Source organism: Podarcis erhardii (genome assembly GCF_964252035.2).
Source record: "Podarcis erhardii genome assembly, chromosome: 15".
NCBI lineage: Eukaryota > Metazoa > Chordata > Lepidosauria > Squamata > Lacertidae > Podarcis > Podarcis erhardii.
In genome coordinates this window covers 1,475,325-1,497,997 of record NC_138505.1, presented here as the reverse complement: position 1 = coordinate 1,497,997, position 22,673 = coordinate 1,475,325, and the positions used below count along the sequence as shown (strand labels likewise).

The following is a 22,673-nucleotide window of genomic DNA, read 5'->3' as shown; positions in this document are numbered from 1 at the left end:
TTGTGAGTTAGCTCTTTTTCAAACTTGGATGTTTCTTTTGACAGACCATCTCTCTTGTCTAAACTCAGTCTTTGGTTTTTTGAAATTATTGGAGCCAGTCTGTCAAGTGGCTTTTAATTTCATCTTATTTTTTTAGCATTGGCTCCCTGGTGAGGCAACAATAAGCTCCAAAGCATCTATAAGGCCACCCAAAAAGAGAGGCATCAAGAAACAAACAAAGACTAACACAAAGTTGTGTTGGCCTTTCAGCCCTATGAAATGGCACTACTGTGGTCAGATTCCATGATCAATCATATCACTAATTCAGGATGATGGTAGTGATGATGATTTTATTGAATTTACATACCACCCTACACCTGGGGGTCTCAGAGCTGTTCACAGAATATCAGGGCGGTTCACAGAATAATCTGGCATCAAATGGTAATGATACCTTTAAAAAGGTATTCATTTCCTAATCTCAGCCCATGGGGCCATCAGATAATAGGAACCATTGCATTTTCTCTGGTATTCAGGGCCCAAGAAAAGGAGACTTATTCCATAGATACATAGGCCAACCATTAAATTATGTTAGTGACTAAATCCTGCTGTTGATTTAAAAAAAAAAATTATATTCAGAGTATAGTAACATTCACCTCTCTATTTCCTTTAAGACAAATGTTTTAAAAATCTTTAAAAGCTTTTTTTGAGGGGGAGAACAATCTTACTTTTCTTTCATGACACTCGACTTATTCCGGTGGTTGTAAAAATTACACTATGACAGACCCAATCCTGAGATATCAAAACACCAGGCCTGGTACAAAGGCAGTTTTCTAATTTAGCTGGGGTGTTTGGATGGCTCCAGCCAAAGATCTGGTGAGACTTCTTGCCCTAGTCCAATCAATACATTATCTTTTTTCACCAATCATTTTTCTCCACTCAAATGTGGATAAACACAAGGCACGCCAAGCACACTGTCCTGGACTGCAGGCCCAAAGGAGGGGTTGAGCAAAAACATGAGAATGGCCAGAACCAATCCTTTATTAAAGGAAGGTGTAAACTAACAACAAAGCGTACAGAGTCGCACATTTCTTAAAGACACGGGACAAGAATTATGGAATATTATTCCAATATGTGATCCCAAGTGGAGAGACTTGTGGACACAGATGGGAGAATTTGCTATTACTCAGTCTGGAGAAATGGTGGAGGGAATTAATGGAGTAAATTGGATAATTAAGGGGGGGGGACATGGCTGACATTTACCAATAATATTAATAATTTGGGAACTCCTCTTGGACTTTTCATGGGGGAAAGAAATGAATGACTTTGAGACACTTTGACTTAAAAGAAATATTATTTAACAGAAAGTAGATAAGATGTTTTATCTGGACTAAATGTCTTAATCCCCCTCCCCCGCTTTTTCCGTATTCAACAGATGGAAAATCATTAAGTCCTTTCCCCCCCTTAATTGTTTCTTTTCTTTTCTCAATCATTTCTCTTCTTCCTTTCCCGTCTTCTTTGTGCTTCTATCTCTTTCTCTTCTTCTGCCCTCTTTTTCTTTTTTGTTGTCTCTCTCTTTCATTTTCTTCTTGCAATAGTAGTGCAACTTAGCTGAGGATAAGTATATTTGGTTGGAATTGCATTGTGAGCTTCATGGATGACAAAGTAGATATTTAGCTATGACTAAATTTCCATTGCTTACAATGCGGTTAAATGATGAATAACGTTAGTTGGGTTGAGTACCACATTACAATGATGACTTTTTCCTCTGTATTAGCTGCTCTCTGTTGTTCAGCTCAGGCCTCACCATAATTATATAGCTTTTCGGGAAAAAGATACAAACCAGTAAGCCTGCACTTGAGGACAAGATGGAGAAGATCTCCACTGCCACCATGTACTTCCCCTTAGTACTCAGGTAGGTGGGAACAAAGGACAACCACACACTGCAAAAAACCAGCATGCTGAAGGTGATAAACTTGGCTTCATTAAAACTGTCAGGCAACTTCCTGGCTAGGAAAGCCACACTGAAGCTGACAATGGCTAGGAAGCCCAAGAAGCCCAGCACAGAGTACAACATGAGAGGTGAACCTTCACTACATTGAAGTACAATGGCATCACGCATTGTGTGCATGTCCAAATATGGGAATGGAGGAGAGATTGACAACCCCACAGTACAAATAATGGCTTGAATCAGGCAGCAGGAAAGAACAATTGAGGTGGCCAGGTGTTTCCCCACCCATTTTCTCATTTTAGACCCTGGCTTGGTGGCCCGGAAAGCTATGACAACAAGGATGGTTTTAGCCAGCACACTTGATACAGCCACAGTAAAGATGAAGCCAAAAGCAAGTTGTTGGAGGAGGCAGGTTGCCTTCTCAGGTTGGCCAATGAAGAGCAAAGCACAAAGGAAGGAGAGCATGAGGGAGATGAGGAGAGTATAGGTGAGGCTCCGGTTGTTGGCTTTGACGATGGGAGTGTCCCTGTGCATCATGAAGATTCCCAGCACCAAAGCTGTGATGAACGACAAGGAGAGAGCAAGAAGAGCCAAACTGAGGCCCAATGTTTCCTCATAGGACAAGAAGGTTATATATTTTGGAATACATGAATCCTGGTCATTGTTTGGATATTGTCCATCTGGACATTGAAAGCAGGCATCCAGGTCTGAAAAAAGAAAATATAGTTTTCAAAACACGTTTCATTTTGTTGTACATGCTCTGATATTGGAAAAACCCCAATGAAGGCAAATAGGTCAAAACACGATACAAAATATTGCACCCAAATGCTAAGAGCTCAGTGGCACAGGAAAATCCCACTGCTGCTTTTTGTCCATGATAAAATGGGAGTAATGTCTCTGCTGCCATCTGCCTGGATGTATATATCAAAACATTTATTTTGTTTTAGTCAAGTGGCATAATATACAGCTGTATATTACATATATCAGTTTGTATTCTCTTAACCATCACCATCAAACTGAAATGATTTATGGAGGAAATGATCATTCCGTTTGGGTTGTAATATAGATTTGTTAAGTATAATTGGTTTAATTCACACTGGAATGGGACTGCCTGTTTGTTGTGGTGAAAGGGCTTAATTTGAAAATTCAGTTGAGGCAAAGAACAGCAAGAAGAGCTTTCTCTGAGCTTTAAGTGAGTTGATAATTAACTGGCTATTGTTCTCTAGCAGTTAACATGTGAGTGATTAACATTAGATCAGGTGACAAGGGTTTTGGGTTGCAAATCTCCCTTTTGAAGGGAGTTGCCTTTGGGACTGAAATGGGACTGCCTTTTTGCATTGGTGAAAGGGCTTAACTCAAAGATTCCATTGAAGCCAAAGAACAGTAAGAAGAGCTCTCTCCGAACTTTAACTGAGTTGATAATTAACTGGTTGTTGTTCTCTTTTTTTTAAAAAAAAAATAATTTTTATTAATTTTACAACATAAACAAAAAACAAACAAACATAACACGACTTCCCCATACCTCCCCTTCACTGCATCCTTGTTTTAAAATTTTTTAGCAATCCTTCATCCATTTTTATATTTAATTCTCTTTCAAATTTTCTTAAGCTTAAATTTTTACAGCTGTAATTCTTTATATCAAGTCCCTTGACATCTTAACATTCCGAAATTTTACAACAATTTTTAAGATAAATTTTAATTTTTTTCCAGTCCTCTTCCACTGTCTCTCTCCTCTTGTCACGAATTCTGCCGGTCATCTCTGCCAGTCCCATAAATTCAGTCACCTTGGTCTGCCATTCTTCCAGAGTAGGTAGTTCTTTAGTCTTCCAGTACTTTGCCAAAAGAATTCTTGCTGCTGTTGTTGCGTACATAAAAAATGTTCTATCTTTCTTTGGAATCATTTGGCCTACCATGCCCAAGAGAAAAGCCTCCGGTTTCTTTGCAAATGTCCACTTAAGGATTTTCTTAATTTCATTATAGATCATTTCCCAGTAGGCCTTAATCTTCGGGCAGGTCCACCAAAGATGATAAAAAGTTCCTTCGCATTCATTACACTTCCAACAGTTGTTATTGGGCAAATGATATATCTTTGCAAGCTTGACTGGGGTCATGTACCACCTATAGATCATTTTCATTATATTCTCTTTTAAGGCACTACATGCCGTGAATTTAATACCTGTGGTCCATAACTGCTCCCAGTCAGCAAACATAATATCATGACCAATATCTTGTGCCCACTTAATCATAGCTGATTTAACCGTTTCATCCTGTGTGTTCCATTTTAGCAGCAGATTATACATTCTAGACAAATTCTTAGTATTGGGTTCTAACAATTCTGTTTCTAACTTTGACCTCTCCTTCTGGAATCCTAGTTTCCTGTCCTGCTTAAAGGTCTCATTAATCTGGTAATAATGTAACCAATCTCGGACTTTAGGTTTTAATTTCTCAAAACTCTGTAGTTTCAACTTTTCACCATCATATTCTATAATTTCACAATATTTTGGCCAGTCTGAATCCATGTTCAATCTTTTTACCGCCTTAGCTTCCATTGGTGACAACCACCTGGGGGTTTTACTCTCCAACAAATCTTTATATCGATTCCATACATTATAGAGTGCTTTCCTGACAATATGGTTTTTAAAGTTTCTATGAACCTTTACCTTGTCGTACCATAAGTATGCATGCCAACCAAAGTTATTGTTAACTGGTTGTTGTTCTCTAGCAGCTAACATGTGAGTGATTAACATTAGATCAGATGACAAAGGCTTTTGGTTGCAAATCTCCATTTTGAAGGGAGTTGCCTTTGGGTTTCTTTGTTCTCAAACTCTGTGGAGTAAGGGTGTAAATGAAGCTCTCCAGAGCGATATTTGTTGGCTTTGATTCTAAATTGAAGTTATTTCTAAGTTGGACACAACAAGGTATTGTATTGACATTTTTGACATATATTTGATGTTTTTGAAGACATGTAAGTAAACTTGTAAATTTATTCCAAAAGGACTTTGTTTTCATGTATCCATTCACTTCAAACTGTTCAATATTAGCATCACCAATAAAAATTGCCTATTCATTCTTCCTGAAATAATACAAGTACTGAAAACGCTGTTAACCTTCAGAATTCACTTTTTTCTGAGCTTTGTTATCGAGTTCTAATCCAAAAATCTGTAGGAAAATATATGGAAAACTGAACTACAAACGTTTTTTAGAATCATTAGATAAATGAGTGTCAGCCCGACATGCATCCAGTGGACTACATGCAATACTTCTGAGAACTTGATACATTATCATGCTTACCCTTCTGGTTGGAGATCTTTCCTTCTGGACATGGAAGGCAATCATAGCAGCAAGATGGCTTCCCCTCCTTCTTGCCCTTTCTATAACCTGGATGACAATTGTCATTGCACAGAGAAATGGGAAGCGACTGTCCATAAAAGACAGCACAGAATATTTTAACATTCAAAAAATAGCTTTAGATAGTTTGTATCATATAGTAAAAGCTATGGTTTTCCCAGTAGTGATGCATGGAAGTGAGGGCTGGACCATAAAGAAGGCTGATCGCCGAAGAATTGGTGCTTTTGAATTCTGGTGCTGGAGGAGACTCTTGAGAGTCCCATGGACTGCAAGAAGATCAAACCTCTCCATTCTGAAGGAAATCAGCCCTGAGTGCTCACTGGAAGGACAGATCCTGAAGCTGAGGCTCCAAGACTTTGGCCACCTCATGAGAAGAGAAGACTCCCTGGAAAAGACCCTGATGTTAGGAAAGATGGAGGGCACAAGGAGAAGGGGACGACAGAGGACGAGATGGTTGGATAGTGTTCTCAAAGCTACCAGCATGAGTTTGACCAAACTGCGGGAGGGAGTGGATGATAGGAGTGCCTGGCGTCCTCTGCTCCATGGGGCCACGAAGAGTCAGACATGACTAAGCGACTAAACAACAACACATGATATAGTTTAATCTACAGCTTAGAATGAGATTGATGTTGGCATGACATAATAAATCTGCCTGAGTCTTAGGAGTTACTTTCTATGCAGTAGGACTGATTGAACTTCCACCTTGGTTGTGCTTAAGATAAACGAGCCTCATCTAGATGACATGAGAAAGAGAAGAAGAAGAGGAAGAAGAGTTTGGATTTGATATCCTGCTTTATCACTATCCGAAGGAGTCTCAAAGTGGCTATCATTCTCCTTCCCTTCCTCCCCCACAACAAACACTCTGTGAGGTGAGTGGGGCTGAGAGACGTCAAAGAAGTGTGAATAGCCCAAGGTCACCCAGCAGCTGCATGTGGAGGTGTGGGGAAGCAAACCCGGTTCACCAGATTACGAGACTACCACTCTTAACCACTACACCACACTGGCTCTCAAAGAGGAAAAGTTGGTTCCAATTCTGAAGAATAAACCGCTTTTTAAACTTTGGGGAAATAACGGGAACCATCTGAAAAGTTTCATGGATCCTTACCTGGTAAAAGATATTAGGCCATACAATGGCATCCTCATCAATAGTGAATGCTTGGGGAGCATCTGGGTCTATGCTTCCAACTCTGACTCTAAGAAAAGATTGATTTGGGAATGTGACCCAATTGATAATATCAAATCCAGATTGTAAGGCCCCATGTTGATCAAATGAAACCTTTTCCCCAGCACTGTTGTTAAATGAAACATTTCGTAGAAAACGTTGGAGCTAAAGGGAAGAGTTAAAGAGAGAGAGAGAGAGAGAGAGAGAGATCTTAAGAGAGAATCAAGGAAATAATACAACACACTTCAAACTAGGATTAATGGGCTCTTTAAATGATCAGTACAAGATGTTGCAGTTCATTGTTCCAAGCAGGAAGCCACTGATGTTCTCCTCTATGGTACTATGGGCTCAAGCAGGGCAAATCCCCTTGTTCCACCATGTTCCTTGTCTTCTGGAGGCTACTGAGCATGCTTCGGTGTGTGGGGGGTTGCTTTCTTATATTATTAGAAATATGTGCTTTTTCTGCATATTGTGGATTTCACCAACATGAAAAACAAACTTTAGCTACAGTGACATTAATCAAAAAGTATGAAGGTGCAAAGACCAGCTTGCTCATTGGGCGCTTATGACCCTCAAAATTGTCTCCTGGAACATGGCACGCTTGTTCACCTACGTGCCCAGAAGTCTGGATAACTATTTCATCAAGCATTTGACTTCATCATGCTCCAAGAAACTTGGATGGCCAAATATCTAGTAAAAGGGAGATATTGTGCATTCGAATTAGAGGCCACTGCAGGTCTTGGTCCTGAAAAAAGAAGGCTGGCTCTGAAAGGCATTAAGTTGATATGCTTAGGTATTTCCAAAGTAACCAGTGTTTAATTTGTTTACTGTGGGCAAGAAACACCAGAAAACAAGTTGAAAAATAGATCAGTCAGAAACCAAGTTTGCAGCTGCCCCAAACCCAGACTTGGCAGAGAGAAGGACCACTCTTCTTTTGTTCATTTTACCTGCCATTGCAGTTTGATGAAAAACTTCTTTCTCTGTCCTCCTGCAATTGCTTTCTTTTTGAAATTGGACAAATCCATGGACTGCAGGGCATGAACTATAGCAAAAACAGCCAGGTAGATGTTGTAACTGTGAGCAGTTGCACTCATTTCAAAAACTGATGATGGAAGAGTGTCTAGCTTCTCGTTTCCTGTGCAGAATTCCTCATTTGCCATGTCTACTTTGGTGTCAGGGAGAAGACAGGTAAATGTATGTTCCCAGAATACTCTCAGAAATTTGTCTTCTTTTTCTGAAATGGGGTTCCTGTTCTGAATAAATTTATGGAATCCTAACACCCCTTTAGAGTGAACTGCAAAAGACAGAGCACCGTGGATGAAGTCTATATCCCACTGTCTTTGCAAATGAAATGAGGTGAAATCCATTTGAGCTGTCATAACCAGGAGTTTTGCATTCTTTAGGCCATGACTGAATTCCCAAAACTGGATCAATGTCCTCAAGACAAGCATGGTCTGAATTTCACCATGCACAACCACCACACTGGCAGTGCTCGCCATGATTCCCTCAGTCATGTTGATCCCCATGCCCACAGTTTCACCAAAAGCACTGGAGGGTCCTTGTCTTGGTAACCTTTCTATGAAGGCAAAGCAGATGCCTCTTTGGGAGAAGATGGGAAGCACATTCTGCACAAACCTCTCTCCGTTGTTATCATCCAGATAAACCACCCCAATCCATGTCCACCTGAAATGAAGAAGTAGCTGGAGAATCCCCATATATTGGTGAGTCCCATTTGGGAACATCTGTTGGATGAAAGCCCCTTGTTTTTCAGTATCCAGGACTGGTGCGGAACCGTATGCAAGCTGAAGAAACATTAAAATAAAAGAGTACGTTCTCATATTATCATGTTCTTGTAGGTTGATGTGTGTTTATCTGGCAATACAGCCACTGTACTACCAAATCATAATTCTTCTCACAAAATATCACCTAAGAAGCATCAACATTTTCCTTTGAACCTTCTGCCAGTCTAACCTCATCTTTAACTCTTAGGGTAGCATTGATCAATGCTAAAGGGGTTTGCTGCTCATGCAACAGGACTTCTTGTCTATCTTGTCCTCTGTGTAGCCTCCAGCATGCCCCTTGGGTTGTGCAAAAAGGCCCTCTCACAATCCACCTAAGTGTGGTTCACAAATAGAAGGGATCCATCAGTCTTGCAGCTAAGGCATGTCTGTGACGAGACCTGACACCTCTAGGAACATACACAGCTGTCCCACCAACTTACGGTGGGGGGAAGTGCTATTGCTTGTAGTGGCTCAAAGGTACAGACTCTCACCACTGTCTGAAGACTGGGAATATTTTTTTAAAAAAACAAAAATAAGACAAAGGTGTATATATAGGCTCTAAAACAGTAATCTCTATTTATGCCAAATGGATCTGAGATAATGTAGACATTCTCCCCATAGTCAAGTTTTCCTGCAAGGCTTCCAGTGTAATTTCAGCCACATCCACTTTAACCTCAAAATCACATCTATAAAGTAAGAGAAGCACCCCGTGGTTTGCTCATATATCCTGCTCATGAGCAAAGCTTACCTGTGGCATCTTGTAGTTGCTCAAGATGGTTGCTGTTTGGAGGCAGACAGCGGAATCAGGTCCCCCGATGACTGCTACTGGATTGCTCCGGGTGTCACACTTGTAGTTTGGGATTAATCTTTCCTGAATCGAGAGAACTGCCATTGAAGCTTGATAGGTTGCGCTTGCACTGAACTGGCCATTATAGATCTGGAAGCCCAGAGTGATGTTGGGTAAGAGTTGAGGGTTTAAATTGATTTCCCTTACAGCAAATGCCAAGGCCACAATGTGCTGGTAGAGCTGGGTCAGTACCCTGTAAGGAGAGTTACATGCCACAGAATGGTGCATCTGCTGCAGATTATATGGGCCACATTTCAATACAATGTGGCATTTCATCAAGCTATGTATTACAGCTCATATACAGGAAAGAGTCAGTTGACTGTGGTCATGCATCCACTGGCATTTTATCCCCTTTACTCTTCTCAATATGCATCTAATAATGGCTCTTGATAGAGGCTAAAGAAGGCCAAGGTAGAATAGAAATTTGGGAGGCTTTGTATTGCTTAAATCAGGTCTATTCCAATTTTTGAAATCATCAGATACCATATATTTAACAAAAGAAGATATACTGAAAGTACCAGGATGGTAATCCAGGATGGTAATAATTGCCTTTAAATTAAAAAAAAAATCCTTCCAGTAGCACCTTAAAGACCAACTAAGTCAGTTCTTGGTATGAGCTTTCGTGTGCATGCACACTTCTTCAGATACCATTGATGGACTTCCATTTCATGCGGCTCAATGTGGTGCCTTCCATAGTTCCAGTTACAGATAGGTAGCCGTGTTGGTCTGCCATAGTCAAAACAAAAAAAATTCCTTCCAGTAGCACCTTAAAGACCAACTAAGTCAGTTCTTGGTATGAGCTTTCGTGTGCTACTGGAAGGAATTTTTTTTGTTTTGACTATGGCAGACCAACACGGCTACCTATCTGTAACTGCCTTTAAATTGTTATCCAATCTAGAATATCAGATAGACAATGCAGTTTAAAATATCATTCCCCTAAAATTTGATAGGCCATTCCAGGCAGTTAGTTCAGAAGTGCAAATTTAGGACGTAACCAATTCTTGAGTAGGACAGTTATTGCACCTTGTATTATATAGAACAAGTTATAGCAGATAAGGAAATAGATTACCCCACAGCAGACAATTCGAAAGAATATTATGGTGAATGTAAATGCTTATCCCCAAAGCCATGCTTGCAATAATTTTATCAGAAAAGGTACATTTTATAAACTTCTTACATGATATCACCAAAGAGCTCAGTAGAGGGAGGTTTTTTAAATGTCATTGGACTTGAAAACACAAAGTTTTGCGAAGAAATGCCAGCAATATTGAGATCTCCAGGCTGATAATACTTGTGGAGAATAGGAAGAGGGTCCCTGATACTACATTTAGCATTTGGAAGCTTGCACACTGCTTGAGGCAATAGCACAAATATTAACACAACTAACACCGTCATTTTCTTTTAAAATCTGATTTCTAGAAAGAATTTCACCTATTCCAGCATTGCTGTTCAAGGAGCTGTAAATCCTGGAATTAGAGTCAAATGGCTGCTTATTCAGCAGATGTGATTATTTGCATTTCAGAATGACAGAGTTCTTCCTGTCTCTTTCCCTTTTCTGAATGGGGCAAAGGGATATGGATGGTTTGTTCAGTGCCAACAGACAGTTTTGCTCGTGGCCATGGGCACTCCCCAGGAACTTTGAAAACAAGGGGAAATAATCATAGTTAATTTGATAATTACAGAGGAGATAATAAACTTATTCAGAACTGCAGCTTCTCCATGAAAATGTTCAGTTGATCATGCCTAATTGAATATAGTGCCTACTAAATTGAAAGGGACTTAAATTATTACTAGTTTGTCACCTTGATTTCCGTGGGACTTAATTTCAACTCACTTGGTATGGAACTGATTCAAGCAAATATTATGCAGTGTGAAGTTGCAGCAAACAGACTGATGAAATTGTGTCTGTTTCTAGCCTTAGTTCTAAGTGTCACAGGAAATAATACAAACCTATATTTCACTGTTGTTTTGTAATTTTGCTAGTGCCCACGACAGGTCAACAGGGAATTGGAGAAAATGTAATCACAGTTAACCTGGTAATTAGAGGGGAAATAATCACTACTCAGACTTCTAGGTTCTCTGAGACATGAGAAAGAAAACATGTTTAACTCAGCATAATTTTCTCATCTACAAGAAAAATGAGCTATTCAAAAAAGAGTCTTTCAAATAAAAATCATTGTGCAATATATTTATATGTAGAGATGTGTTAAAACTGTTTTTTAAAAGCAGTTGTCCAACATAAAGCAGTCTCCCTTCTGTTTTCATCTAAAAGGGGGCATACACCTCCCCAAACTCATGATATTTCATATGTGTGATCACTACGTCTGCCAAAATGAAACATTTTTACCAAGCTTCCCATATGATGGGAGCGGAACTTGCAATTACTGTCCAAGCTCCTTATCTTGGTGAATTATTTTACAAAGACTAGATAGTCACATTGTTTTCTGAAGTGGACATTTAAGTACAAAAATGTTGCTCTTGCCTATATTCTGTGTGGTTTCTTCAGAGCAGAAATTTATTGGTAGTATTGAAGTTTCCTTAGAATCAGATAATTGTAGGGTTGGGAGGGAATATGCAGGAAGATGCAACTGTCCCAAGCAGGGATCGAACCTGTGACCCAGACTTTATCAGCACCATGCTCTAACCAACTGAACTATCCAGCTAGATGATAAACTACCTTTTACCCAGTTATATTACCCAACAGGCCTTGCTGGATCAGACTGGGAGTCCATCTAATCTAGCCTCCTATTCCCACATAAACCAGTTCTTTATATGGCACCCACAATACCAATGTAAGTTGAGCACTTATATACTGTTGTAGAAAAAATTGGGGTTATCTGTCAAAGAAACATGAGTGGAGGCAAGAACCAGGAGAAGAAAAGCAAGGAAGACCTTTATTTGTCTGTTGAAACAGAGTCCCCCCCCCCACCCCTCACAAGGAGGTGAGGACTCAGAACAAAGTGTGTAGCAGCTTTTAAATACATTAGAAATTTTGCAGTCCCTTAGCCAAAGACCACCCAAAAGCATCACAGAAAGAGGTGGTCTACAACAGAAATTCAAGAGTGCAGCTTGTCTCTCATTTGTCAAGATAATCTGATAAGATTTGCTGGTTGCCCTCACCTTGGCCAGTCTGGGCCATGCTGTTGAAATAGTAAATACCTTAGTTCTTGAATCCAGTTCACAGACTTATCCTATTCATACACAAAATATGCCCTTTGGACAGGATTTGAAGGATCTGTAAGTGAAAAGAACTATTAGGAGAGGTATTTTGAAGACATTTCCTTCTGCAGAGGAAATATTTGGGGCCATTAAGAGTCAAGATGGCTTCAGGATTTCTCTCCTGTACTATTTAAGGCATGTGGTTTATGTAGAATAGAATAGAATAGAATAGAATAGAATAGAATAGAATAGAATAATAGAATAGAATAGAATTTATTATTTATACCCCACTCATCTGGCTGGGTTTCTCCAGCCACTCAGGACAGCTTCCATCAAAATATTAAAATACAGTAGCATATTAAACATTAAAAGCTTCCCTAAACAGGGCTGCCTTCCGATGTCTTCTAAAAATCTGGTAGTTGTTCTTCTCTTTGACATCTGGTGGGTGCCACTACCGAGAAGGCCCTCTGCCTGGTTTCCCTGTAACTTGGTTTCTCACGGGGAGGGAACCACGAGAAGGCCCTTGGCTCTGGAGATCTGGGAGAAGAAAAGATGGAGGAAGACTGGGAGAAATTCAAGATGTATCTACAAAAACATTGTAATTTGTTTGAATGTTAAGAAGGATGCTAGATTATAAAAAATTGGCCACCACTAAACTAGATTTAAATCTAATGCTAAGTGAGATTAAAGAAAATATAAAAATTTATTGGAAAAAATGCTAGATTATATTTGAATGTGTGGACATGAGATTGTAAACAAGCTGATAATTTGTTTGGAAAAATTTTTCTTAACGACGTAAATGGGAGAGGGGGACGTGAGGGAGTCCAAAGAAGCGAAGAATTTGTTGTGATAGAAGTAAGATTGTTCTATGTGTGTATTTTATATCTAAAAAAACCTTAATAAATATTTTTTTTAAAAAAAAAAGAGAAGGCCCTTGGCTCTGGACCTCAGTATCCAGGCAGAATGATGGGGGTGGAGACGCTCCTTCAGATATACTGGACCAAGGCCGTTTAGGGCTTTAAAGGTCAGCACCAACACTTTGAATTGTGCTCGGAAACATATTGGGAGCCAATGTAGGTCTCTCAGAACTGGTGTAATGTGGTCCCGGCAGCCGCTCCCAGTCACCAGTCTGGCTGCCGCATTGTGGATTAGTTGCAGTTTCCGGGTCACCTTCAAAGGTAGCCCCACATAGAACACATTGCAGTAATCCAAGTGGAAGATAACCAGAGCATGCACCACTCTGGCAAGACAGTCCGTGGGCAGGTAGGGTCTCCACCTGCGTGCCAGATGGAGCTGGTAACCAGCTGCCCTGGACTCAGAATTGAGCTGTGCCTCCATGGACAGCTGTGAGTCCAAAATGACTCCCAGGCTGTGCACCTGGTCCTTCAGGGGCATAGTTACCCCACTCAGGACCAGGGAATCCTCCACACCTGCCCGCCTATTGTCCCCCCAAAACAGTCCTTCTGTCTTGTCAGAATTCAACCTCAATGTTAGCCGCCATCCATCCTCCAATCACCTCCAGACACTCACACAGGACCTTCACTGCCTTCACTGGTTCCGATTTGAAAGAGAGGTAGAGCTGGGTATCATCCGCATACTGATGAACACCCAGCCCAAACCCCCTGATGATCTCTCCCAGCGGCTGCATGTAGATGTTGAAAAGCATGGGGCAGAGGACAGAACCCTAAGGCACCCCGACAAGTGAGAGCCTAGAGGTCTGAACACTCACCACCCCACACACACCACCTTCTGGACACGGCACAGGAGAAAGGAGCAGAACCACTGTATAACAGTGCCCCCAGCTCCCAGTCCCTCAAGACGGTCCAGAAGGATGTTATGGTCGATGGTATCAATAGCCGCTGAGAGATCCAGCAGAACTAGGAAACAGCTCTCACCTTTGTCCCTAGCCCGCCGGAGATCATTGACCAGCACGACCAAGGCAGTTTCAGTCCCATGATGAATCCCGATTGGAAGGGATCCAAATGGTCCACTTCTTCCAGGCATGCCTGGAGTTGTTCAGCAACCACCAGCTCAGTCACCTTGCACAAGAATGGAAGATTTGAGACTGGGCAATAGATGGCCATATTGGCCGCATCTAAAGATGGTTTTTAAAGAACCAGTTTGATAATCGCCAATTTCAGCAGGTCTGGGAAGGCTCCCTCACAGAGGGAAACATTCACACACACCCCACAGAGCCCATCGCCCAGCCTTTCCCAGCTTGCTTTTATCAGCCAGGATGGGCAAGGATCAAGGAGACAGCTGGTTAGTTTCACTCATCCAAGCAGCCTGTCCACACTCTTGGAGGTAACAGATTGGAATTGATCCCACACAACTTGACTAGACAGGACTCTAGCACTCTTCCCGCCCCGGCCCTGCTCCCATGGTGGAGTCTACCTCTTCCCAAATCTGAGCGACTTTATCTGCAAAAAACTTTGCAAAATCATTGCAGGAGATCATGTGGCCCGTACTGGGCCCCGATGGAGCAGGTGGTTCGGCTAAATTGCGAACCACCTGAAAGAGTCTGGAACCACCTGATGTATGTGTGTTTAACCTTGTGCACTTATGAACGTTCATTTTATTTATGACACCTTAGGATTCTTATAACAACGCTGATGTAAGTTGAGTGGTTACTGGGCACATCAACTAGTCACTGTCTGTGTTTTTCAGCTTCCTTATACATACAATTCTTCCATGAAGAGGGAATTTCTACATTTTCCAGTCAATATACATAGCCCCCAACAGGCCTTTGAGAAAACCTGTCCATTATCCAGTTGGTATGCATAGTCTGGAATAAACATGGTTGTGGTTCGAGGACCCGACCCCCGCAATGTGAAATGAAGACACAAGGACACGTGATATAAGGTTAATGGGCAAGGAAAGGCCACAACTTTATTGGTTACAGCAGTGAAAAGGTATTGGCTTAGGCATTGGATCTCTAAAACACGTGGGTTTATTCACCAGTGGGTGGAGCCTGTTGATGCTAATCCAACTATAGGCTCACCCCTGATGTCACCGAGGGTTGTGCCATGGCCTCCCGCCAAGCAGGCATCGGACAGAATATACGACCGCCAGATTCCTTTAACGGAATACCCAAAAATTGAAGGCATAGGCGATGGCCACACCTAGCACTTCGACACACCACAACACATTATTCCAATGCCTAACCTACCCACCAATACAACAAAAGTTGTGACGATTGCTACGAGGCAGGCGAAAAAACCAAAAAGCCTAATGCCAAATGGAAAAACTCCTACCAGGCCCCCTGGGCAACCAGGTTGACCAACCTAAGGTTCATAGCAAGGCCAATGACCTAAGCCCTAACTCAAAGGGAGTGGAGGGTGGGTGACTCGCGATGCGACGACGGCAAAGAATGAGGCCGGGGAGAGGCTGGCGCTGCAGCAAAAGGCTGCTGAACACGCCCCCTCTGTGGCACCTGGTTGGATGCCTACCGGGGGCTGTGGGCACCAGCCAGGTGAGGTGGAGGCAGGAGGCTAACGCCCCCTGCTAGGGGCAGTGCTCGGGCTCCCGCCCACAACCACTCCCCTCTCTTCCAGGGAGGAGAGTCTTCCCCCACTCTATTCCACGTTCAGAAGTGTGCAATCTGTGTTCACCAGGCTGCTTCTTGCCCACTGCCTAATCTTACGTGGCCCACAACATAACCTGTGATGGGTCAAACAGCATGAAGAAGGTTGGGCTCCAGATAATTTTCACATTTTTTTCTGCAGACCACTTTTCATGACTATCAGCTGTTTTCCAGTCAGCTGAGCAGCACAAGGGGCATTGCTGGAAGAGGGTGCTTTTGAACCTTCCATCTCCCAATTCTGATGGAAATTTCCCATCCATCCACCCCAGTGCTTTACTGGAATTAAACAAAACCTTACTGGAATTGTGAAACCTTAATTCATAACATAACAATGGATATTTCCATTTGCATTATGAAATCCTAGCCCAATTTGGGATGCACACACAATCTTGCAAACTGGCTATCGTTTAAGAGCCTCTTTCTTTTCTTTTTGAAGACCACAAAGACCTTGTGGTCTTTATTTTATCTTTTACTGCTAGTCTTTTGATGACCTGTTAAGGAGGATAAAATAGGAACTGTTGATGAAGTGTCATAAACACACACCCCCCCCTTGTCTCAGAGGCTGCAATGCTGTGCAGGTTATTATCTCTCTTGCGATTATGACAATAACTATGATTACTTCTCCAGTTCTAAAGAGAGTTCCAGTGTCCAGTAGCAAAACATCAAGGCAAGACAGAGGGTTGCTTTTAATATCACCTGCACCATTCAGAGCTGGGGCTTGAGGTGCAGAGGGCTGCATCAGTCTGATTGCTAAAACTTTGTATCGTATCACCCTGGCTTCAGTCTTCTGAGTGAGTGTACATTCAAGCCAGAGACTTGCCAATGTAGGAACAGGTTATTTGGTTTCTAGAAAGGAGGTTTTCATGCAGTATGGTGATATTTGTCGTGTTGGTATTAGTACTGCTTCCTCAAGCAGTGAGCAAGGTTCCTATTTCTAGATGCAATGTTAGTCACCCTCTTCCTATTCATCACAAGTATCATCAGTCAGGAGACCTCATAATTGGTGGCATTATTTCTCATATCTTCCGTTTTTTAGATACGATTTGCTTCCAAAACCGTCCCTCTCCTGAACTTTTTGGTGATCTCATGTAAGGAGTTGGGTTTTCTTAAATGTACCATATCTATCCTGATAATATTTGTTGCTGGTCTGATTCTATTATAGTCTTCAAAATCTATGGGCCTATTTGCCTGTCATATGGTCGGTTGTATTCAATCTGTAGATGTTACAATGCCTGGGAATTTTATCCACATTGGTCTAAAGAGATGGCGGGGGGCACTTATAGCTTCCTTAAAGAAAAAAAAATTAATGATAGCCAGTATCAGTAACATAGTAGATAACCTGGATTTAAATATATTGCATGTGCTATTTAAAAGCTACCAAAAGAGGGCTATTGTTTGAATATAATGCATGCAAGTCAAAAGTTGAGGTGTGAATGTAAAAAATCAATTCATGTGTTCTTCAACCTTGGCCATATAGTGCAAAAATGTTTAGTAATTGAGTACTGACTTGAAATCTCTAGCACACTCATTTTAAGGTGGCAATTTCTTTCATTTTAGAGTTCTGACGCAGCACTACCAGCACATCCTGGCCTTGGTTTTTGCTTTAAAAGAAATAAATGAAAATCCCCAGATCTTAGCCAACATCAGCCTGGGTGCCCATGTCTGTAACAGTGAATTCAGTGCAAGATCCATATATCTTGCCTCCATGGAACTTCTCTCCACAAAGGGCAAGTTTTTTCCTAACTACAAGTGTGATACCCGGGAAAATCTGGTAGCAGTCATTGGGGGACCTAATTCTGATGTTGACCTCAACATGGCAGATATGCTGTATAACTACAAGATCCCACAGGTAAGTTGTTCACATAAAGTACAGGAATTTTGAGAGCTGTTGTCTATCCTGCTTTCTTCAAAGTGAAGTTTTTCTTGTGGAGATTATAAAGAGGGTTTGAGATAAATCGGAACACCTTTTACTCAGTTTAGGCATAACATTCTGTCCAAGAAAAAGAGTAGTTACAGTTGATTCAGAGTTGGCTATTCTGGTATTCATGCGCATAACCACTTACAGGGAAATAAAGAAATTTTCTACATTCTTGAAGGTTTTTGTTACTGCAAATATTGGCTAGGATCCAAAGGGCAACTAGCTTCTGAAAGGCCAAATATTATTTTTTGTTTTCTTTCAGTTTTTAGATCTGAGGGGACTTTCAGAAACAATTTGTGGAGCAATATATTTGTTGGATATGAGCATCTGAGGGATGGAGAGAGGGACATTTTTTAAAAAAATATAATAAAATGTTCATTTATTTATTTATCCACCCATTCATCCATCCATCCCCCACATTATTCCCAGACAGGGACTCAATGTGGCTTACAGATAAAAAACACAAATGGCTAAAAACATACAAAAAAACCAACAACAATTAAACATTAATACAATAACTCAAATTTTAAACTACAATGTTTTTATGCAACATATTAGTTAATATTAAAAGAAATGAAAAATTCCAGCATATTGTGTGTTCCATAATATTTAGCCTTGAACTGCACCACATTGTGCTTGGGATCATTTAAAATAGTTGTTTGGAATCAGGCACGATTCTGTTGTAGGTAAGTAAGAGGTAGCTCTAATAATGGAATTTCAGGAAATATTTTGGCTGCCAACTCCATGTCACAGTAAATTCTAAAACAAAGAAGCCCAAGAAGGGATACAAACAAAGTTACGGGGAATGCAATGTTCCTAAACTAAATCTACTGACCAGTGTTCCGAACCAGTGTGCCATAATCCAGGTTCAAAGCATCACAGAATGCAAACATCTTTAGCTCTTCTTCTCTTGATGTGCTTTTCATCTCCAGTATGTTGGGAAGATAAATTGGGTGCTAGCACAGTTTGCTGCCATGACCTGGTCCACTAGCCTCCCAGCTCTTGCCATATTTACTCCTCAGTGCTCCTGTCTGCAACCCTTGTGGAGTATCTACCACAGCTTGGTAGCAAATCTTCTGTGAGGATGCATGAAATAACAATAGTATCATATAGTGATTATTTGCAGATAGAGCAGAATCTATCAGTGCAACTGGGAGCAAGGGCCATTTTTTACTATCCCTCTTCCACCCTGGAGTTCCCTATGCCCACTTCTACAAATGGGAGGGGGGCTCTCATTAGCAATGCTTGGTTTGTATGGAATACTGCAATGGGGAAAGAGATCACCAAAAACGATCTCATTTCCAATACAGCTGATGGACCGTAAGCACTGGATCAAACTGAATGTCTATGCTTTCTTCAGTCTATCACACCTGTAGGAACTGAGAAGATTTTGAACCATCATGGTTCATAGATATTCACTTAAGTAACAAGATGAAATCTGGATGGGATCTCGGTAGATATTTGGGGAGATGCATAAGCATTTTGTATCACATACCCCAACTCAAAATTTGTTTTACTTTGGAAAACATTGTCTTAGAAATAACTTTTCCATCTCCTCGTTGTTTAGCTCTCATATGGCTCTGCCCTAATAACAGATAACAAAATGCAAGGAGTTTTCTTCCACCAGATGTTCCCAAATGTGGACCATCAGTATAAGGGCATGCTCCAGTTACTGCTTCATTTCAGGTGGACCTGGATTGGCATTCTTTATTTGGATGACAGCAATGGTAAGAGATTTGTACAGAATGTACTTCCCAAGTTCTCTCAGAGTGGCATCTGCTTTGATTTCATAGACAAAATCCCAGAACCAACATTTGCCAGCAATGCCGATGTAATGGTGGACTATGGGATTCAAATTGTAAAGGTTATCATGGGTAGCACTGCCACTGCTTTGGTTGTACACGGTGAAATTCAGACCATGGCTTATGTGAGAACAACAGTCTGCTCCTCAGCATATTTTGATATACCAGTGAAAACAAAGGTCTGGATTATGACAGCCCAGATGGATTTCACATCACCTTCCTTTCCAATAAGTTGTGGCATAGAGTTAATCCATGGAGCCATATCCTTTGCAATACATTCCAGTGAGTTGCTAGGATTCCAGAAACTCATTCAAGTAAGAAATCCTACCTTGACAAAAGGAGATGACTTTATCAGAGACTTTTGGGAACATGCATTTCAATGTTCATTCTTAAAATCTGTAGTAGACAATGTGGACAGCAAAATCTGCACTGGAGAGGAGAAGCTGGAAACTCTACCTGCAACAGTTTTTGAAATGAGCATGACTGGCCACAGCTATAGCATATACAATGCTGTCTATGCTGTGGCGCATGTTCTGCACAACATTGAATTACTCAAATCCAAGCAGAGAGCAAAGGCAAATAGAGGGGGATGGACACAACCATGGCAGGTAACATCCTCAGCAGATTAATGCATTATTATCCACATCTGTAGGTGCAAAACTAATCAGAATGTGTAGGAAACTGAATTTTAGGAAGGTCTCCTATAGCTTCTATTTCACAGGAAATGCGCCAGTCACTCCTACTAGTCACACAGCATTGTTTTTCTGCATCAAGGTGGGAATATATACATTCCTGGTTAGCAAGCAGTGGGGCAAAATGAAAGAGAACCTTTGTATGTGCAGTCCTGCTACCTGTGGTCCTCCAGGGCAGAAAGTGGGGTGGTTGTCCTCACTATTTTTGCTGTGCCAGTTCCAGCTCTGCAAAAGAGAGGCCCATATTGGAACCTTCACCAGGAAGTCCACCAAATTTTGGATCCATGATTGGTTTCGCCCCACTCCTACTCTCAGAATGCCTTATATCCAGTTACCAATAATTTAGCCCCACATGACTTAATGGGTCCTACTTCTGCATATAAAGGCATTCAACATTCATCCATCACAATCATAATGGTTGCAATGTGTAAAGAAGCACATTGACATCTCCGCCCCCTCCTTACCTAGGGTTCGATTTTCACCTTCCTTGGCACCTCCAGATCATGTTTTTCTATTGCACATACAAGATGATTTGCTCTCATGATTCTTTCAAGGCATTCATATGCAATCCCCCTTTCGGTACTGTCTATGGCTGCAAAAGTTTCGGGACAATCACGTTGCTTCATTTCCACACTTATCATCCTGTAACTTCTTGCTGAAATCCTGTGACTTTGGACACCACAAACGTTCTGGTTCTTTTTTTGCCCCGCTTTTGTTGTGCTGTTAGCCCCCCCAGACATCAGTATTGGGGAAGCATCACAGAACAAACTAACCCCAAATAAATTCACCACGAATGCACTCTTATTCAGTCAAGAACATGTTGGAGAATACTCCTGCAATAAAACAACAGTTTGGAGGGAAGCGTTGTTGTTGTTGTTGTTGTTTACTTTATCCCTAGTTCTGGTTTGGTTTTTTTAAAGACACTCTCAAATATCATGCTCATGGATTGAATTTGTTGTTGTTAAAACAACATATGTCCTTTAATATTTAGTCTTTCCAATATGGTCAGTCTGCACAAAGCTTCTAAAACACACATTAATCACAGTACTCAGCTGCGGAATATTGCCACCACCATGGAATCTTACATTTTAATATCCTCTGCAATACTTTGTTCTCTGTGTCTTTTCTATCCTACTTTAGCTCCACCACTACCTGAGATATGTTTCGTTTAACAACAGTTCTGGGGAAAAGGTATCCTTTGATGAGAATGGGTCATTAGTTGCTGGATTTGATGTTATAAATTGGATCACATTCCCAAACCAATCTTTTCTTAGAGTGAGAGTTGGAAAAATAGACCCACAAGCTCATACTGACAAAGTGCTCACCATTTCTGCAGATGACATTATATGGCCCAGCAAATTCAACCAGGTAGGGTCTGTGTTCATTTCCAGATATATCAGCCGTTGGATGAACTGGACATGGATGAAGGGATTTATTTCCTTCATGAGCAAAAATCACCCTTTGTACGAGATAAGGCAACCAGTGCTGACTATATAAGTTATTAAGGCATGTCAGCTCATTAATGTTGGGGTGGGTGTTGTGTGTTAGGGTTAGTCTTGAAAAGTGAGTCAGAGTCTGTGTTACATCTTGAATTAGTCAAGCAACTGAAATGTGCTTTGAACTATTATATCTGTATCGGTATCTGCAAAGCCTACAACGTGTCTGTGTGTTCCTGGAACTGTATTATTGAAGCCTTATCTTCTGCAGCAGTAAACTGTTTTGGACCTTAAGCTGCCTCTGTGTGGTGTCTGGAACTGGGGACAGCATCATCTCATTTCAGCAATGTTAAAAATGTGAAATACTGTTTATATACTGTATGTTGTCAGCCATTAATCCTGATTTATCAGGCCCCATGATTGATAGGAGGTCTGTGTTTGTTCGGAAAAACAGACATCATAGTCAAATCTAAATCCAAGATTCATCAGGATGAGAGAGTTTGGAGTCAGCAGATCTTAGGCTTTCCTAGCTGAGCAAAGGCTCAGTGGAAGCTACACTGGTGTAAATACCTCACCCTGGCTGAACCAAAGGTACACCATCTCAGACAATGAAGTTTAGATCAGTGCAACATAAGCTGGTGTAAGCGCCCCCCCCAAAAAAAAGTGGAATTCCAGTAGCATGGAAGGTGTATGACAAAGGTGGGATGGGGCAATGAGAGACTTACACCTATTTCAAATCCCTTTCAACTTGGTCATGTGATCTGCAACCCAGCAGGACTTAGCCCACAAAAAAAAAACGTTGGTGTAACTTACACTGGCTTTCTATAGTTAGGATTTATTTAGTAGCCCCCCACTCAAAGTTCTCCCCTGGCCATGCTGTGAAGCTACAATGCTTTACATTTTTATTGATTTTAATCATATTAATGGAGGCTCCCTGAGTGATTTTGGATGCTGGTAGAACTCTTGAAGAGCAACAGGAATAAAAGCTGAAGCCGGGGCAGAGGAAATTTAGTGCAGT

The 22,673-nt window shown here is 41.2% G+C and overlaps 2 protein-coding genes across 2 annotated transcripts in view; one reads left to right on the top strand and one right to left on the bottom strand.

Annotated features, from left to right (window-relative positions):
* Window positions 1-1,723: 1,723 nt before the first annotated feature.
* LOC309329751 (vomeronasal type-2 receptor 26-like) lies at window positions 1,724-10,460 on the bottom strand (the record flags this gene model as incomplete). The annotated part of the gene is made up of 5 exons (XM_081840760.1): window positions 1,724-2,634; window positions 5,035-5,086; window positions 7,385-8,239; window positions 8,967-9,258; window positions 10,243-10,460. The coding sequence occupies 5 exons, from the start codon at window positions 10,458-10,460 to the stop codon at window positions 1,724-1,726; spliced, it is 2,328 nt and encodes a 775-aa protein (XP_081696886.1).
* Window positions 10,461-12,606: 2,146 nt separating this feature from the next.
* Window positions 12,607-22,673, top strand: part of METTL25B (methyltransferase like 25B) — a 492,409-nt gene continuing 482,342 nt past the window's right edge. The window contains exon 1 of the mRNA XM_081841036.1: window positions 12,607-12,639. Coding sequence (XP_081697162.1) covers window positions 12,622-12,639 — 18 coding nt within the window. The 5' untranslated portion in view covers window positions 12,607-12,621. The remainder of the gene's footprint in view (window positions 12,640-22,673) is intronic.